We start from the raw sequence: 20,491 nt of genomic DNA on the forward strand, positions 1-20,491 counted from the left end.
TTTCAAATTTTGCCTCAGTCTAGTGTGCATGTGAAATGAAGATACACTAAGTATACAAACTTAAAAATAACTATTTTTACACGAGACGTAATCCATCCACAAATATGTCATGTAAAAGTAAGTGTTCCCAAACCGAAGCATACGCAACTCGACGAAAAGTACGATTGATTGATTTATTTTCTCGTTTATTTCAACTGATTCTTATGTCATTTGGGCCGCTAGCATGTGTCGGTCTCAGGGCACGGCAATATACATGACTTTTTGGTAGTGTGTAGGTTGATAAAATAGCAAATAATGTATCTTAAGCTTTGCTATCAGTTTTATGAAATATTATGCAATTTTTTGTTTTAAATACCGAAGATACCGTTTTTCATGTTAGTACCGGTACTTCGGTACCAGAAAATCACACGGTATTACCGGTAATACCGGTACCACAACCTTTGATGGATCTCATTGTCAATCAACACCAGTTCCCCGTTATCATGAGATGGATTTGATGACCTCATTACAAATCCCTTAAGTACGGTATGTTTATTTCCATGTTCAGAAACGAATCCATCGTCATGCAGCATGCTGGCTGAAATCGAAGAGATAACTTATCTGATATGACTTGGAATCGATGCAGTATTTTACGTCATATGTCCATGAAGCTGATAATTGTGTATTGTAGCATTTCGTTATCTAACCGATTAAATCGTACCGCATAGTCCATGGTAGTGTAGTTTATACATTAAAGTATCATAAAATTGCCCTTACCAGTATGAGACATTTTTTAAAACACTGTATACAAGTTTCCTGCGAAGGTTTCAGACGTCTTCGATTCAGATGCAAGACGATTCCAACGGGAGGGGGGTCTCAGAAAGCCTAGTGAGTTAAGGAACGGTATTACACGGTATTCCCGCTTCGGTTTCAGGTTGGAAATGTACTCGACTTCCCTGAGCATAGAGTGTGATTGTGCTTGCCATACTATATACAAATTTATGCATTGGATGCTTTGCTCTTAATTAATAACTGTGCAAATGCTTCAAAAAACACGTAGCCGTAAGCCGGGAGGCGTTAGCTTGTATAAGAGCGTCAAATCCAGGAAGAAAAAGAACGATACGAATGGATATTCCTGATATTCCCGACGGTGTTTCCAGACGTTCCCGACTTGGATTTCATACGTTTCTAACGGAGATTCCAGACGTTTACAATTTGTTCCTTGTTTAATTGAAAATGTCCGTCTTGTCCCGATGGAAAACAAATATTAACGAAAAAGTTTTTATTTGCAAACGTAAAAATAAAACTTAAATACTTATTCCAACAAACAATCAAGATGTGACCCAGGAAAACGATAGAAAGCAAAATTGCATTTGATAGCCAGCTCTCGTGACAAGTAGATGCATAATATTAAGTTAAGATAAGTTTCCTTTATTAGGGAGGCTTTCAGCCTGAGGCTGGTTCGCCTTCGCTGTAAATATTCTGAAATGCATTGAATATCATGAATTCAGAGTGAATGTCATAAAAAATATAATATTCAATAGTTAATTTCTCAACCAGTTAACTGTCCGTCTTACCCCCATTTTTCTAGAATACTGCTACGTCTTTTGGATTATTCAGTGTTGGATTAGTTTCTAATAATGGAAGAAAAATTCTAAGTTTCGGCGTAGGTATGAATTGAATAATGCTCAATAAATGCATTTAAGGTGAATCTATAAGGACGCCTAATTTTGAAATTTGTAATGTCAGCTCCCACAAAGCACAGTGTTTGGAAAAGCATTCTCAAAACTCATTAATTGTACCCATCTAAAGGAATAAACTCGTATGGGAATCTACAAACAAAAACTCACGCTTGCGATTTTTATACATTTTCACGCACTTACACTCACATGGACAACACAGCGTTTTTCTCAGCTTGCTTTTTTAACGAATGGGACAACTATGCTGAAAAGGGCAGTACAGCAAACGTGGAGTTTCAGTTTCATTATTGTATGTTTTGTCAGATCTGACATGTGTGCTCTAGAAGATTCAAGATGATGCTTCCTTGAAGTGGAAAAGTACATACGCCGATGCAGTTTCACTCTCATACGTGTAGATTATGATGACATGGATCACTAGTAAACTTTGTCAATTCATTCAAAATGAAGTAAAAGCGGGTTTATTCCTTTATGTCATTTGTAAATTGAACGCTTCAATTTGAGCCATCAAACATTTGTGTGCCTTGCTTTTCTATTTACTATTAACACCAGTCCTTCCTTAGGCTAACGGAATGCAAAATTTAATTTAATTTTGCATTTGTTGTCAGGGTCCGAATTGAAATAGTTTTGCTTTTGTTTATCAAATATGATAATTCGAGTTGTGCTAAGAGTACATTTACTGAAAGAATGTATTTCTTATATCATACATGACGAGTTTCATTTCAGTGGGGTTGAAAATATCCAACAACGTTTGAAGAAAGCTTGTATTACTTGAAGCAGTTTCATTATTAATTGATCACTTTAGATGCTCCAGTTTAGAACCACGGCATGCTTTTGGTGCTACTGTATATGAACGATCATATGTAAAATACTGTGGTAGCCACAGCATAGTTCTGTCAAAACCTCAGCATTTTCATTGATCCATTGTCGCAGTTTTCATACACCCATGAAAAGACCACACCATCGCCTGAACGTAGATAACATGCAAATGAGTGTAACTAGTTGCAGGAGAAACATTTGGGATTTTATGATAATGCCTAGCCAGTATTGCACCGACTCAAATGAGTTGACTGGCATGGTTACTTGCACCGCTAAGTATATTTAGAATATTTTTGTGATACCCGTGATACCAGAACATTCAGGGTGGCAACAAGGTTGCTTCCACTCACTTCGCCATGAAAATTGATTACTAAATTTATTGTTAAATAGTAATTTGACTGAATAATGTGTATTATGACATTGACAATACATTAACGAAAAATGTATTGGTGAATTGATGCTAAGCTACAATTACGTGACGATAGACACTGTTAATCACAGGCCACCAGACAAAAAACGAAATTTTCTGTAAGCCACCAAAACTGAAATTTGTGTAACTGTTACAAACTAAGCTACAATTCTTTGTAGAACCCTTAAGCAATATGTGATATAACAAAGAAACGTTGAGAGTAAAGAAGATAAATCGTTTTACTCGCTTAAAGACTGCAATGTTGAGAAAATTCCCCTATGAACCGTATACCAGTCAATTGCAAATCCTAAAATGAAATTATTAGATCTAGGGTAAATGTCGGCTTCGGTACCCATTGACTGTTTTTGGCAACGCTGAGAAAATGCTAATAGAAGTGCGGCACTGCTTAAATTGACGAGAATGCGTTACGTTACAAGTAACCAAAAATTCTGATAAAAGTCTATTTGAGGGTCAAGCAGCTTGGTTGAAGGTGGTATATACAATTCTAAGCAGCCCCATTTTTAAGTCATTATAAGAACTTCAAACTTCCGTTACCATAATTGAAGAGCATTCTAAGCAGTTTCTGGAGGATCTTGAATGGCACTTTTAGAAAATAAGTTAAAGAAGGTTTTTGTCCTCTACACCAATTTTATATTTAAGTTCGCACTTTTATGAAAGTTAATTTTAAAGTCAGGTATTTATGAAAGTTATTTCTAATGCGAGGTATGAACCTATATTGATTTATCAGCCTTAGTATTAGTAATAGAGCTATTTGAAGAATTAATACCCTGTCCTTCTGCGTGAGAGCCCCAGCGCAAACTGCTACGCCATCTGAGCTGCTGTCCCGCCTACTGTTGGAGTTTTCAGTACCGACTGACTTGAATACGAAACTCAACACCTTGATGAATTTTTAATTTGTGTTTGACCGGATGGTACTCCAACATACTTGTGGCACAAAGGTTAGCGTTCGTAGATCGTATGTCGAATTCACGGGTTCGAATACAGAAAATTGCTCTTTAATCTTATTTTTATAATGTGAGGATAGCATATTGATGCACTGCATAAATATAAGAATTATGATTTATTTGAGCCATTGATCATTTCATACTTGTTCGGAACTTTGTTGCAAACATGTTTTCAGCCTTTCAGAAATGCTTAGGCATATTTTTTGGAACTTTTTTTGAACTTCAAGTTACGCATCGGAATTTTTTGGAGCCTTAAGTTCTTCGTGTGCTTTCTATAGCTTCTAATGTAGCCAAAAAGTTCTGTTGGAACTTTATATGCACTTTATGAAACTTGAAAGTGGATTTTATCGTGAAATGCGGATTTTTTGGTTGCTTGGAAAGAATTTTCTGTTGGGACTTTATTTGAACTTTATCGTTGAATGCGGAACTTTTGATTGTTTGTTACAAAAAGAGGTTATAAAGAATGCGTTGCAATATAGTTGATCGTCGATCATTATAATATCTTATGGTTCCATTATCTTATAAACCATTTTGTTATGCGAAATGAATGGAAGTCACTCTGATTGACTCTAACCAAAATTAAAAAAATATAATAAAATCATCCAGTTCATGTAATTTGCAATAAATACAAAATTCTCACAGCTATTTTTCTGGGATTAAAATCTATTACAATGAATGTTAGTTCCGTTTCCTATCATCCTCTGTTCATGAACATCGCAACGAATGTTAGGAATTGACCATGCAGGCGATGTAATGGTTTTTTGTCTTTTTTATTTCGTGTTCTATCTACGCTCTCGACTATACCAGTAAGCTTGTAGAACGACGCACATTGTAGAACATTGTAGAACAACGCACACACTTGCCTCGAATCTCTCCAGCAGAAAAAGCATACGAAGTCGAGTATGCGAGAAAATGAGCGCTTCATGTTTGCTTTTAGGCTATCCAAATTCAGGAGCACGGAGAGAGCAGTGGAGAAAGCACAGGTCTGATAATCGTAACGTTCGTGGTTTGAGTCCAGCCGGCAGTCTGTTTCCAGTTTTTTTCGACATAACTAATTTACCTCACTAATACACTCTACATTTTTCGGTCTTCAATTTTCTTGCATTCGACCGCAGCTAGGTATATCGCATCCTCGGTTCATGCGGTCTCCACTAACATCCTCTGATGATGAATCCCACATAATTGTAAGCGAATCTTACATCCCCCGGTTGAGTGTAGAAACTCTATAACTTAATTTTGCGGTCTTCGTAGAAGTTAAACATCGTTTAATCTTCAAATAATTTCAAGATACTTTTTTGAAGCCTCATGAGCTTGGAATAGTTCAAAGAAGTACGTACAAGTTCAAGAAATTTCATACGTGGAACTCCGCGGAAAATCAACGAGAAACGTTAAAATGCAGCAAAATTTGAAGAAGTTTTGGGATTTTCGTAGCATTTTGAGAAGTTGCTTGGAACTCCATATTAGTGCAGGAAATTTTTTAGAAGATCTGAAAGAGATACGCGTAAGCGGTGGTCAATTATGCTTACATGAATTGTCGCGAGATCCATTTCAAAACCGTATTTAAGCTACAATAAAAGCTATTTGGCAACAATTAAAACCATCATCCGAGCCATTTACCCTAGCTGCTTGCTAAGTTCACTAGAAAAATAACAATCAAGATAAAAAAGGATTCATAAATACCATCCGATCTTATCAAAATAATTAACATTAAAACTAATCGTATAAAAATCCAGCCAAATTTCAAAAATAATAAAATAGTTTTCATGAAGTGGCCTAGTTTATAATATTTGATGTGAAATGTACGTGAAAACATCGAAAAACTTGAGTCCGCCCTCGGAAAACATAGATTTTAATAATTATTTAACATTAAGAGAAAAAAATATATTCTTCAGATCGATCATTAAGCTTAGCCGAGATTTTTATTTCTCATGATTTTTGCCTTTCAAATATTTTCTCATTGCTAAATTAACTAAAATAAAGTAATAGGGTTAACTACCCCATTTCCGGCCTATTAAGCATAACCCCCACTTAGTCTTTCTTAATGTAGCGCAGTTTAGCACCAAACGGAATGTTATTATTACTGATGCTTTCACAATTTATTTACCTTTCCGTACGTACCGTAAGATTTGATAAAGAAAAACCAATCGTTGAGATATTGTCAAAAGTCTAACACTGCTTCTTGCATCCAAACTCGGCTTACGGATTCTAAACTCGGCCTAAAGTGGACCCTACACGATTGCTTTTATTGACAATAATCGTATTGTCAATACATTCTATATTGACGTCAATACATCGAGATTGACAATATTTCTGAATTCACATCATCAATAATATTGTCAATAATTCCCCTTCGCGTCAATATATTGATGCGTGTGGGGTTTGCTTAAAGCCAACCCCACACGTATTAATATATTGACACGAAGGGGAATTATTGACAATAATATTGATGATGTGAATACAGAAATATTGTCAATACCGATGTATTGACGTCAATACTGAATGTATTGACAATACGATTATTGTCAATAAAAGCAATCGTGTAGGGTCCATTTAACGCATTGAAACGACAATGAATTCACTTCGGCCTATCGGATGAAGATAAAAATTGATTCGCTACGAGCGCTTCTTTTGTTTTTGGGAATAATGGGTGCAAACCTTCATATCACGCGTTCTCATTGACTTCGTTTCGTAGCTTATTAACTAAAGTATCGCACCAAACGCATAATAGACTTGTTAACTCTGAAATCATGAATTTATTTGAAATTTTCTGCTCGATAGGCCCAAAATGGGCGATTAGACCGAAGTAGTTCTCTATCCTTTCCAAGGAAATATAGATTGAAAATCGAAGATTGTAAAAAAAAACAAACAAAATAATTGTGATATGGCAGAGGCATAAAAGTTGATTTTCATGGACCATTTGTGACAAAGTTATTTTGCTTTCAAGAAATCCTTGACAAATTCATTAGGTTTTGAATTGGGTTTTATGAAGAAAACTTGTAGACTGTATTGTATTTATCTAAAGCCATTTCGCTTGATCCTGTTCAGATTTATGGCAGCATTTATGGCGGCAATGTTGCCTACAAAATGTTAAACGTCAAAGTTTGTTTATCTTTCGATAGTTGTGCTGTGCGATTCAGCGTTCTACCAGGCGATACTCTCCCGATGGCTTGGCAGCAGTTACTTATGTCGTTTTCGTTTTTGCGGTGTAGCACTGGTGTAGCGTAAGCAGGAATAACCGCGAGCCTTTGACAGCTCAACATCATTTGTTTGTAAACAAAGATGCATCCTATATCTACACCCTAAAATATTTCGGTGTACGGCAGTGTAGCACCGGTGTAGCTACACCGCAAAAACGAAAACGACATTAGAAAGTGTTCACAACATTTCGCATTTCGCACAGCTGTAACCTTGATCATTCCCGAAAAGATCCCCTTCTTCCGGATGGTTCTGGAAGTGCACCTTCAAACACAGTTTCAGTGGTTTGCTGTCGGTACTGACGCAAGTTATTCCGGTCTTCATCTATTCGCAAGGTCTGGAGAAGGCTGGTCTGTTTTCAGACTGTGATTTTATGAATTTGAGGACCACGCTCACTTCACTCTTCTCCACCAGATGCTCAGTCGTTGATGGTACCCGTTCCGCCGGATGTGCTGGTTCTTCTAAAGAACTAAATTTTACTGAAATCGACTTCCCTTCGCTTGTTAGGATCGCTTGAATTTTTCCTCCAACTTCGTTTATCCTTCGAGATATCCTTGTCATAAATTTGGTTTTTATTCACTATGAGGATCCATCCTTAAAGTTCAATTTGTAAACAGAGGAGATTTTATGATACACTTTGAAAATCCTAAAAGGCAACAATATATGCATTTTACTCTCATTTAAAATCGAATGGTTTTATGATTGCTTTGAAAATGATAGAACAGGTTTATAGAGTATTTTATCAAGGCATTAATAAAAAATTGCTAATGAAGTTTATGATTGATTTTTAGAACAGTTTTATGGTGGGATTGAGAACTACTTTAAATTTAATTTTAAAACAAGATAGTTTTTGACTTCTCGCCAGACTTTTAAAAGGTTTTGAAAAACAGCAAAAAGGTGAACTACTAAGCATGAACGTTTTACATTGTGAAATGCTCTATTTAAACTAAATGGATTATTCATTGCCATTATAAAACCATCATAAATCAGAGTGGATGCCAAATGATTGCAGAATTGTTACTTGGGCAGTTTCTCTTCGTCGCCGAAGGGTGTTCGATCCTCCGGTGAGGTAAACAAAACTACACGCAGCACGAGCCTAAAAGCAGATTTATGAGTGAATTCAACAGACTACAATATGTAATTTCTACAAATATAACGCTAGAAGTGATTCGAAGTAGACTTAGGTTATTTTTAAGAAACCAGCAAAATATGTAATATGTGAAACATGTACTTTGTGTCTAGTTATAAAGTAGGGTAACGGGCTTACAGCCTATAGTCCAAATAAAAATACATCTAAGGTTCGCACTGACAAAAGTTCGGTTTCGCACTGGGTTGGAACTGGGGATAAACACATAAATCCGCTATAATTAAAAACGTCTTAACCAGGTTAGCAAACAAAATCGACCTGATTACAAGTAAAGATATAAATTGTAATTCAGACAGAATCCATGATGATCAACCAAAATATTTTAGTCTAATGTTTACAGCGGTTAAACACGTGTTCCTAATTCACGAGACATTCCTGACAAAATATCTACGGTGGTACTCAATCAGCTTTAAGCGAAAGGGGGGGGGGGGGGGGGGGGTTACAATTCCGCTGAAGTCAATTCTAGCAAAGTCACCATCAACATGATCTATTTTTCAGGAAAGTTTCGGATTCATACCGCGCAGGTTGAAATATACGTCCCTCAAACAAATAAGTACACCAAAGACCAGTTATTTTTTTTCTATCATTTATTTCTCTACTTTCCATTGACAGAGCATCCTTGAGTTGAAGTTTTGTAGACTGAATATACTTGATATTCGAATATGATTCTCCACGAGCGAGCGAAAGTTTAACCCGAAGCACACCAATTAACTGATTTCTGATAATAAAAAAAAAAAACTTACATCTTAAGAAACGAATTACATAAAACGTGGAATTTTGATTCCAAGGACGCAATCTTTAATTTTTTTGTTTGAAACAATAAAACCGTATTACCACAAACAATCTTCAGAAACACGAACAACATCGAGATTTTAAATGCGAAAAGTGAAAGTATTAGGTAGAGGACGAATTTTAATTGGTAATATGTGGTTGAACGAGATGTTGTCGGAACTGCGAATGATCGTATCAAATAGAGACGTGAATGTCTTGGCATCGTACCATAAATTCAACATTGGTATATGAAGTATGTATTGGCACTTTTTGTTTTTTATTTAACACTGAAAAATTGGTCGATCATAACTATATTGCCACGGTGAATAATACTTTCTCTTATTTCATTTTTAAATTAAATTATCTATCGTAACTATCGGTTTTTGATTCTACGGTGCTTGACTTGATTGCTTGTTTATGTGTGTCTTGAAATTGTCTTGATTCTAGCATTTAAATAACGAAGATCTCTGAGCTAAATGTAATCGGGTTGATTCCGGTTTTGAACAACGATCCAAAATTGTGCTATTCAAATGATATGTAGCATTTGCAGTGTGAGACTTTTTCGGGACTCCTCATTTGCGCTGCGGCGAGACGATGGCCGTCAAGTATTTATAGAGGTGAACCATTATTGAATTGGCAGTTGTTCAAGATGAGAAGAAACATACATAAATCTTGGCTATCGGCTGCATGATCGGTTGAACGGATCTGTGTGCTTGGACTGTACCGCACCAGTCATTTCAATTGGAATCTTCAACTTCATGTGCGGTAATTCAGGTGATGGCTAATTAACGCTTTGGACTTCCATTTATTATTTACAATCATTAAAATACAAGCACAACGTTTTACTTCCCTAATAGACAGATTACTTTTTTTTAACGTCTTTTTGAGTGTGTTGATTTTGGTTCTTTCACTTTCTTTTTATTTTAGGAAGATCGGAGCGATCGCCTAATAATGTTTTTCTTCCAAGGGCTTTAACAAACAAGCGTATGGTAAAGGTAGCATTTTTAAAATTCATAACATTGAAAAAATTGGGTGGTAAAATTTCGTAGAACAATGGCGTATGTTTAAAAACATCGTAAGAAGAAGCCGTAGATTAGTAAATTTGACTGAGTTTTGAAAACGGGTTTACATGCTATCTAGCGGTTTAATTTGAACGGGTGGGGCTGGGTAGCTGCACGATAGAAATGTGGATAGCACCTGGGGGATGGGTGCATCTAGTTGGTTTTTGTTTTTCTGGCTTGCTTAATCGATCAGCAGCTCAAAGTGAACCGATCCCAGTCGTTCGTGTCTGTCGTGCTTGATGTTACGGGCCCATGCCTTGCACTCGATGTTGATGATGATTCCACCTGTAGAGTAGTCAGAAAGAGAGAGGGAGACATATGTATTAAGGTTATGTTGTAAACCGTTTTCATGATTGTCTGTTGAGGATGCAAACTAAATACACTAACATAGCATATATACTCACTAGACTGATGCAAAATTTGACTTTTTCGCTCCCCAATACTTAAACGATTCTAAATCGGATCTTGACTAACCTCTCAAAATTTGAACCAATTTGGTGAGAAACTGAGATGGCACAAACCATTTGAAGTTTGTATGGGAATTACTATGGTAAAACCAAGATTTTTGTTCATGTCTATCTAATAATTCACCATATCGGTCTGCTTCCAAAACTTTCAATTGTACTTGTAGGAAATTTTCCCAGCTACAACTTTGCTCAAGACCACTTTTTGATTAAGTGCAAGGATCGAAAGTTATCAATGGTTCAATGCACTGATGTCTTATGATCATGCTCAATCAACTGCTCAGCAGGCAACATTGGTGTTTCTGGGGCGTTGAATAGGACACAAAAATCATGGCTACTATGTCACACTGCAAAATACAGTGTTGCCTACAGAGCAGCTGCTTGATGATGTCATAAGTTTACCAATCTCTTAAATAATTAATAACTTTTTCCTGTCTCGTTTTACATAGAAACGATCTTGAGCAAAGTTGTAGCTGAGAAAATTTTCTATAAGAATGGCTATCGAACCGTTTTGCAGCTCAATATGGTAAAAGACTAGAAGGCAATGAACAAAAAGTTGAGATTTCCCATAGTAATTTACATGGAAACTTCAAATGGCTTGTGCGAAGTCTGTTTCTAACCAAATGAGCTGTAACTTTGGGAGGCTAATCAGGACCCGATTTGAAACCATTTTAGCACTGTGGAGCGAAAAAGTCAAATTTTGCATCAGTCTAATACTCACCCCTATTCTGTATTTCGTTCGAAACGAAATTCCTATACAAAAAAATATTTTTTTGTATGAGAATTTCGTTCGAAACGAAATACAGAATAGGGGTGACTATGTTTCATAAATTGATCACTTTTACGGATGTTCTGGGCCAATCCGTAGTCCTCAGCGCGCATATTCTGGTCACAACTTCAAATTAATTCTGATAAGACGTCTACGAGATGTTTCGAGAAATCCGTTGAGCTCTATGATCATTTTCATAAAATGACCTCTTTTAGGATGTTTTGGTTCTTCCGGAGGATCATTACGTGGTCCCCTGGGTTCATATTCGTATCACAACTCCGAAGTAATTCTGATAAGACGTCTATGAGCAGGTTCGAAAAAAAAAACACGGATCTCTACTGCTTATAATCGCATATTAGTCCCATAAGGATTTTAGTCATGTTTGAGATCATAACGCTATCCACTATTGCGATTATTTGGGACAAACTGACTTGATGTTGTTTTCACATTTTTCATGATCGAAGTCCGTAGTTTTATCACATAATATGAAAGTAGAGTGGATAGCGTTATAATCTTAAACATGACGAAAATCCATATGGGACTGATATGCTATTGTAGGATTAGAATTAATTCGAAGTTGTGACCAGACTATGGACGCTGAAGACTACGGAATGGGCCACTAGAAGATCCGGAACATCCGTAAAAGTGATAGATTTATGAAACTGATTCTAGTGCTCAGTGGTTCTTCGAAAGACATCTTATCACAATTACTTCAGAGTTGTAACCGAAATATGAATCATACATCCACGAATTTCTCTAAAAAATACACTTTTAGTCTGAGTGCCCTCCACGATCATCTAACATTATTACTTTGTTTCTAACTGGATGTAATATTTAATTAAAAATGAAAGTGTCCGAAATTTGAATCGTCTGAAATTTGAATCGGAACGGTATTTCGGTCATACTTCAAATTCATTCTGATAAGACGTTTATGGGTGGTTTAAAAAATATACGGAGCTCTAGGATCAGTTTCATAAATTGATCACTGTTACGGATGTTCCCTCGGGTCTTCCGGTGGACCATCCCAGGGTCTTCAGAGTCCATATTCCGGTCACAACTTCGAATTCATTCTGATTAGACGTCTTAAGAGGTATCGAAAAAAAAAAAAAATACGGAGCTCTAGGATCCGTTTCATGAATGGACCACTTTTACAGAGGTTCAGGATCTTCCGGTGGACTATTCCGTAGTCCCCAGAGTCCATATTCCGGTCAGAACTCTGAATCAATTTTCATGATATGTCTATGAGTGTTTTCGAAATAGCCGTGGAGTTTTAGGATCAGATTCATGAATTATCACTTTTGCGGATATTTCGGATCTTCCATCGGACCCCAGGATCAGTTTCATGAATTGAGCACTTTAACGGATGTTCCGGATCTTTTAGTGGACCGTATAATGGTCCCCAGAGTCTATATTTCGTTCGTAACTCCGAATTCATTCTGATGAGACGTTTATGAGTGTTTTCGAAAAATCTGCGGAGCTGTAGGATCAGTTTTATGCATTGACCACTTTTACGGATATTCCGGATTTTTCATAGGACCATTCTTGTGACCTACCGGAAACTGAATATTCCCAAAAGATTTCCAACTATCTGCTTAACAACTTCTTCCAAGAAATCAGGAAGTTACCGCTTCAAATTGTCGTACAATCAGTGTTTGGCCGCAATTAGCTCAAATACCATGTGGTACGTGTATTCGTTAAAGCCGGATCGACCGTATTATAGGAATCCAGTGGGTTTGAAAGTTGGTGCACAGGGAAGTGAGGTTACGGGATGCCACTGGTACTATAGGAATCCGGCAAGAACTAATCCGTACTATAAGAATTTTGAATGTATTTTCGGTTATTTTCGACACAGTTCGATAAAAAAAAACCAAAATGTACGTAGTCGTAAGTATCAAAAAGTCCATGAAGAGAATCGGTCAATATACATAGGACTTTTTTTTCCAGAGGTGTCTCATAAACTCACTTTTTACCTGTTCAACGACTTTGAAAACGTAATTTAGAGCCATAACTTTATTAAAATCGATCCCAAAATGCATAGGGTCTTCTAGTTTCACTATTTGGTATCGATTTAAAACAATAACTTTTAATTTGTTTGCGCTTTGAGACTTGTTGATCAGGTAGATTGAGGTTAGGGCGACGCCACTGCTTTTTTCATTGCTTCTGATGATTTTAAGCTACGTTTCTGATAAGCAAATTCATGAAATGATAGAAGGCAGTTACCTTACCACTGTGATATGGAGCATTCAGTGTTGCCAGATAGTTTTCAATGGTCATACTCGGATGGACGGATCTCTTCGTTAAACCATGGTGATAGCAAGGCATGAACTAAGTTTAAAATTCTAGACCAACAATTGACATAGGTGGAACAACCAAACGTAAACAATTACCTAAAGGCAAATTTCTCGAAAACATGTTTCTTTATTTTCAATAACAAAAAGCTTAGGTTTTGTATACCAATTAAATTTAGGATCACCCTGATGTATGATTTACCGAACACAACAAACGGCTAACACTTAAAACTAAAGTACTAGGATTACTGTCCTGCTGTATTTCCATCCTGGACCACTGTGCATTGTCAACAAGGTGCTGGAAAGTATGGTCATGCACCGTTCGCACATAAAATTAACGCTAGATTTGACATAAATTAACGCAATATTTCGTGTAAATTTAAGCGTAATATCGCATAAATTAGCAAAATTGCATGCAAGCTTGTAAACGATTTCGCTGTTTATGCCAAGTATAGCTCAAAATTAAACGAAGGGAGATTTTACGCGATAGTTAAAATTCAGATTTTTTTCTGTGTGGTTAACCGTAGACTCGGTTTCTAGGTGGAGCGCAACAGCGACCTTGACCATCACTAACACGCCTTTCTCCCAAGACACGGAACTGCCGCCTATTTAGTCTGTAGTCAGGGATGCATTGTATAGACGATAATCAATATGTAGACCTGTGGATATCGTCAAGGCATGCAACAGGGCCTGGATGTCCAAAATAGCGTCTGCGTTGAGCCCAGTTAGTGGATTGGGGACTATTTAAAAATATTCCACGCTTAAAGAGAATCTCCTGTATTGTATCGGGAATCACTGTTCAAAGTGTGTGTCGATGCTGTGAACAAGCTCGTTTTTCGGCAACGGGACAGGCGTGCTGTGCCACAGCAACGCTACGCAATTTGCACCCTTCAGGTTCTGTCAGTTAATAAAGCTCACCAAATCTAACCTGCAGAAGCACGAGGGTACTGTCCTTCCCCGTGGAGGCGAATAGATTCCTGGTTGTGCTTGGTCGATCTAGAGCTCGTTTAAGTTATGATGGTCCACTGGCGTGAAGCCAGCGATCAAGAACAGCTTTCATGCGGTAACGAACTCCGTATGGAATTGCTGGATCACGACATGGTTACAATCAAGGGGAACAGGCTCATTTGGGAATATTCACTGGTGCATCCTTCTCAGATCATCCTGACCCGGTTACTTACATGCACCCCAAACCCTCCTATAATATCTGAGATGGATGCCCAATTACATTTCATCAGAACCTTCATACAAACCCTGCCAAGAAGTTCATCGGAATTTTCTATCAGTGCTCCAGATTTCCTCTCGGCGTCCCCTGAATTACCGAAACACATGAAGTATAAATTTAGGACACACACTTAGAAATTACTAATATTATTCGTGACGGAAATGATTTTTGGCACGGTTAATGGTTATGGTAAACATACATGCCATGTCAAGTTATGTGTGCCGAGACAAAAAAAAAATGTACATCGCGAAAAATACGATTGATCGAGCTAAATTTCATGATTTATTTTATGTCAAATGTGACGCTCTAATATATCAGTCTCGAAATTTAAAAAAAAAAATTGCATGAGTTGTGCATTCAAAAATCAACGCATGGGAATACACTATTCTTTAGAATTTCCATACAATTTGAAGACATACTCCGCGAATCTCAGAAATCAAAGTGTTTCAATAGCAAATCTAACCGAACTCTAACATCCCGCAAAGTCTCAAAAGGGTCTCTTGCATGCCACAGACAAGACTCGGATCTGGACACAGAATTTCATCAACACTTCGATATCTTCACTATGCCTTTGCAGGAAACTTTGCAATCCAAACATGTTCTTCAAGTGTCGAGTATAAATCTAGAGAACTTGCCGTTTAATCAATTGAACAAAAGAGACCATTTTGGATAAATTTGGAGCACTTCACAAGCAGTAGTTCTCGGCGACAAGCTCAGAGTATTTCAGGGCATTTCGACCTTCGGGAGATTCAAAATGGTAGGTTTCTTCTTGTTTTTCTTGGCTTTTCGCGCTTCTTTTGCAAGCGTTTTGCTGGCTCTCAATTTAGTGTTCTAGATGAACTTCCACAGTGATTAACTCTTCGAGGGCCAAACTGAAAATGAACTCGAAACATATTACTAAGTGATGTACCTCGAATCCTATTTGTCCATTTTCTAATCTAGTGCCTTTACTGACTAGACTATCTGAAGCCGTCCATGGCAGGTTTGTAGGGATTAAAGTCCAGATGACTTCAAGCAAAGTACCGTAAAACAGGGTATCTTTGATAATGCGAGTTTATCTACATTATCATTATCACCTTTATGAGAACCTAGGCCAACCACCGAATTCCACACATTGTTACAGAAATCAACATAAAAAGACAGCTAACTGATTTAACGACGGACAAGAATTGGAACATGGAATGCATTAACGTTAGCCTAGCAAGGTAAGCTGGCACAACTCGCTAGCAAAATTAAATTTATACAACTTTTTCGAACTGTGTACAGATAATGCGAAAAGCCCTTGGAATGGTGAGTATTTGGTACTTGAATAAAATCGGTGCATATTATGCCCCGTTCAATTAGAAGGCCCCACTTCAGTAAACTATTATTATTGTTTATCACATGTAACTTCTACGATACTTACGAATCGGACGCTCAAAATGTACCGCAACCAGTGGGCTCAGATAGCCCTCCGAGTTCTCATATGGGTAGTAGTATCCTGGGAATCCACGGCGGGGGTAGTACTTGACCGGTCCAATGTTTTCAATGTCAGCGGAGTTCTCGCCCTCGCACGACACCCAAACAGTGTTCATCTACAAGAGAATATAAAATTTAAGTCACCAATCACAAGCTTACGCAAACGTTTATCGCATGCTTACGGTTTCCTTTTCCCGTTCGTCAATGTTCTTGATGTATTCCTGGAGATCCTTGGGCATGTTTCCTGGCAGCTTGGAGGAATCGTTAAAGCAATCCGGAATCCATCCGTAGATTCTGTTCAGCTTCAGGAATATACACGGGGCGCTCTTGTGGTAGTTGTAGTGGTTCTCCAGGGTGCATGGACCATACTGCTTGATGTCGACATCGCATACGGTCTTTGCTGGTGGTAGCTGAGTGTAATCACAGTTGTAGATATTTTGTCCTCGGCCCGAAATCTGGCCAGGTGTTCTGTATTCTGCGTCAGGTTAAATAGAAGGATTAATTTTTAGTACTGCATACTCATCATTGCTGTATGATCAGGATTTATGACGGAATTGTTCATCGCTCCGAAGGGTTTATAAATAGCAGAAAGATCATATTTTGCACCAGGCGTGCCATGCCAAGTTACACTCGTTGTGCTGTGCTAACCTTTTCCACAGAACGTGAAAGGCAGTGTGGCAGTTGCGGCTCACATGATCTACCAAAATCGCGCGACATCACGAGAGTGAAGTGACACCCAAATGGTAAGTATCATAAACAATACGAAAATAGCCTCAATGTCTGGCTCAACTCCATCAGGCCATTATTTTATTAATTAAATGTGCGGGGTGATTCTCTCCACGTTTATTAAAAAAAAAATTTTATTTGCATAAGAATTTGTACTCAAATTCAATAGGTTGCATCGCTAATTGAGCGTTTCGCGGAAAAGGCATGTGGGTATACGATTGCCGCTGAGCACGGAAGATTAACGATTTGATGGCAGTGACACACTATGAGATGCAAAATGAAAACCGTTTGGGATTTTCGGGATAACTCACCTTGGAGGAAATCGTCCAATGCATCAGTCCATTGCTTGAAATTCTTCTCCTCGGTGCCTTTGTACCAGATTAGCGTACTTTCGACGTTGTCTTCTGAAGGAAGTGGACGGAAACCCAAGCCTGAAATGAGAAAAATATCGATCGTAAAATTAGCATGTTTATTCATTCATTATGGTTGTACAGTTTCAAAAAAGTTTATTTTTGCAGTAAATATTTATTGTGATCAAAGTTTACTGATTTTGTTTACTGAGCGATGACAAGCCATTATAGAAATGTATGGTGTTTAGAAGATAGGCTAAACATGTTCCGCCGGCTTGAAAATATAAACTTTCGACCATGACCAAAGGTGCAATTCCATTCGTAAAAACAAAACAAAATGTTTAGGAGACACAGTTTCAAATTTTGGTCTAGGCCAACAATTAAGACTCTCTTTCTATCGATGATACTAAAAATGTGCACAGAAGCTTATTTTGAACAGATTCGACCGATAGATTGACGATAGATAGATTTTTGTTTTGAAAATCTAAGGCAAGCTTCAACTCAGATTAACTTTTAAAACTGGCCCTGATTGAAGGATCTGCTAAAAGTTTTTTTTTAGATTGACGTCAATCAGAATTGTCGGAATTTAATCTGATGATGAAACCGGTTGGAGCTTACCACCATAAGTGTATCTCACAAACATTATTAGTTGATTCACACATGCGTCAGTTCTTGTTTATTCTCAAAATTTTACGTTTCATTAGAAAATTAATTTATTCATTATGTACAGCAAGCATTGATCTGGGTTGATTGTTCCTAATGCCAGCCTTTGTTTCGCTATAATTGGATCCAAGCCTCAATTCTGAGCTACAGCATTATATTTTTTTTTAGGTTTTCATTGATTGTCGATCTTGTTTTCCGTACTGAGTACCACTGAGCTACCGAGGCCAGGAAGGCAGCTCCCACACCAGGGACCCTACCTTTATCGACTCATCAAACTAATGCACCAGGGACCAACGGCTTTGCTTCCGACCAACGGCGTGATCAGAAAATCCCGACTGTGCCGACTGAGATTGAACCCAGACCCTTTGGAGTGAGAGGCAGTCACGCTTACCACTACGCCACCGGTGCCGCGTATTGATCAGTTTTCCATAAACAACCAATTATAGCCGAGGGATTATATCCAGAATGAGTTCAAAAAACCTGAAATCGTGGTCGACTATCTTCGATTTGGTTTACACATATACCCTGACATTTTTTTTTGGTTTTTTAATTGAAATAACTCAAAAAACGCATTTTAGATTTTTTTTTATATTTTTATTAATAAATTCTTGAAGAGAATCCGGACGCTTTGGGAGCAACTCCAGGATGGAACAACTAAAAATAAAAAAGTTTTTATAAGAGTAACTTTTGAGGCATTTTTGAAACATTGATTATGTACAACCAAGAGTACAGTTTGATTACATAATTAATATATATAAAAGCCCAGCGTCCCTCCGTAATGCACCTAGACAATTGAAACAGACGCAGAAGTTAGACCAAAGATCACAGATAACAGACCATAACGTTCACGAGAAAATGGCCTTACAAGGTTTGTTTACAAAATGGAGTTAAGGCCATTTCAATTGTTGGTCTTGATTTTATGTGGATGTTTTGATAATTGAACCTATGATCATCTGCTTGTGAGCAAACAAATAGCCAACTTCTAGCGAATTTGTTTATTATCGGGGTTGGAACCCAGTGCGAAACCGAACTTTTTGTCAGTGCGAAGCTCAACCTGAGCTAAGTTTTAAAGCAGACCCAATCTTGAAACCCGAGGTTGGAACTGAATAATAAACGAATTCGCTATAAGATAGGACTCCCCACTCTAGGCTCCCCCATTATTGGCAGGGGACAACTTTTACATCCCAGTAGGTGTGTTGAAGTTCAGTTCAATGACTTCTACTCCATGCAGTAGAAGAAAAACATTGTATAGACCTACGTAATTCCAGTCTGAATTAAACAGAGATTGATTGATTGTTTGATTGCTTTTGATTGATATTTGCGATGGAGCCGAAAGCACATGAAGAAAATTGTTGTAAAGTGTTTGTGTTCTGTGTATCAAAAAAGGTGAATTTAAGAGCTATTTCCGAAAACGCGCGACAAATAATCAAGGATCGTTATATACCAGATATTGACATAACAAATTGGTTTTATCCTACTCGCATTTGTTTATATTGTTCTATTGTTATTCGCACAAACAATTCAAATAATAAATTTAAACAAGATGTGGAGCTGTTTTCTAACTAATTTAATATCAAGCATGAAACAAGAAGTGGACAAGTTTGTACAATTATTCTAAAATTCTTGAAATTTTCTATTTTTAATACCGATGCTTTGAAAGGCTTGACAATGTGAGATATGCGTGGCTGCTCATATAAGTCTTCCCAGAAGAGAAATGGCTCTAATGTTGTCCTTCGGATGTAAGATTGGGCCCATCACTAAAAAGCAGCTTGCTCACGCATTCTAACACTACCATCAGACAGGGGAAATTTTCCCCTACCTGATAGTGGTGTTAGTATGCGTGTGCGAGGTACCAGTTACGCTAAATTGACGATCAAATGCATTGTTTACAAAAGCTGATACGTCCATTTGAAAAAGTAATCGAGTTTTATCAATTTTATCTAGATGAATGTGTCATAGGGATACTACAGGATATTTTTGGTCGCTATTGAACATTTAGTCGATTACTGAATTTATGTATGGGCCTAAATTAGGGGCATTTAGGCCAACATTACATCAATTTCCCCTTTATCTTTTTTTTTTGACTCCGAAGAAATAAAGAGGACGACCTCTTCTTTTCAATAAGCAAAAGAAACCACGCACTGTGAATATGTATAAACTTTGATTCTCGGAAATTGGAAAAGGAAAGTTACATTGGTGCACTAAAGTTCAACAGCACGAGAATATGCTGCATATTTTGAAAGATAATGCTGGGGGATAGTGTTGTGAGTTCTTAATGTCAGAGAAAACATCACAAGCGATAGTGGATTTGTTATTTGTTATCAAACCTCAGAGGATTCCCAGCTTTGTATCCAAGTAACTAATTTGCCTTTCGATATTAACGGAGAAGAATTACTTTCAAACTGGTTGTACATAGCAACAATGTCCCAAAATTAGTTGTGTTCGTTTGTGATGGAAGGAACATTGAGGAAAAGGATTTCTTCCTCAAAAGTGACATTGATGGTG

At 37.4% G+C, this 20,491-nt stretch overlaps 2 protein-coding genes across 3 annotated transcripts in view; one reads left to right on the forward strand and one right to left on the reverse strand.

The window, feature by feature from the left end:
• LOC135707248 (non-lysosomal glucosylceramidase) overlaps positions 1 to 3,560 on the forward strand; it is a 352,494-nt gene extending 348,934 nt beyond the window's left edge. The window contains exon 9 of the transcript XR_010518215.1: positions 3,529 to 3,560. The gene's annotated coding sequence lies outside the window, so the exon portion shown is untranslated. The remainder of the gene's footprint in view (positions 1 to 3,528) is intronic.
• Positions 3,561 to 9,236: 5,676 nt separating this feature from the next.
• Positions 9,237 to 20,491, reverse strand: part of LOC135707255 (sodium/potassium-transporting ATPase subunit beta-2-like) — an 85,389-nt gene continuing 74,134 nt past the window's right edge. For both annotated transcript variants that reach the window (XM_065229050.1, XM_065229049.1), the window contains exons 4-7: positions 17,285 to 17,404; positions 16,430 to 16,722; positions 16,195 to 16,363; positions 9,237 to 10,328 (exon numbers count right to left, since the gene is read on the reverse strand). In XM_065229050.1, coding sequence (XP_065085122.1) covers positions 10,225 to 10,328; positions 16,195 to 16,363; positions 16,430 to 16,722; positions 17,285 to 17,404 — 686 coding nt within the window. In that variant the 3' untranslated portion in view covers positions 9,237 to 10,224. The remainder of the gene's footprint in view (positions 10,329 to 16,194; positions 16,364 to 16,429; positions 16,723 to 17,284; positions 17,405 to 20,491) is intronic.

Source organism: Ochlerotatus camptorhynchus, unplaced genomic scaffold (genome assembly GCF_037179485.1).
Source record: "Ochlerotatus camptorhynchus isolate MF236.1 unplaced genomic scaffold, CSIRO-AGI_Acam_v1.1 ptg000306l, whole genome shotgun sequence".
NCBI classification, from domain to species: Eukaryota; Metazoa; Arthropoda; class Insecta; order Diptera; family Culicidae; genus Ochlerotatus; species Ochlerotatus camptorhynchus.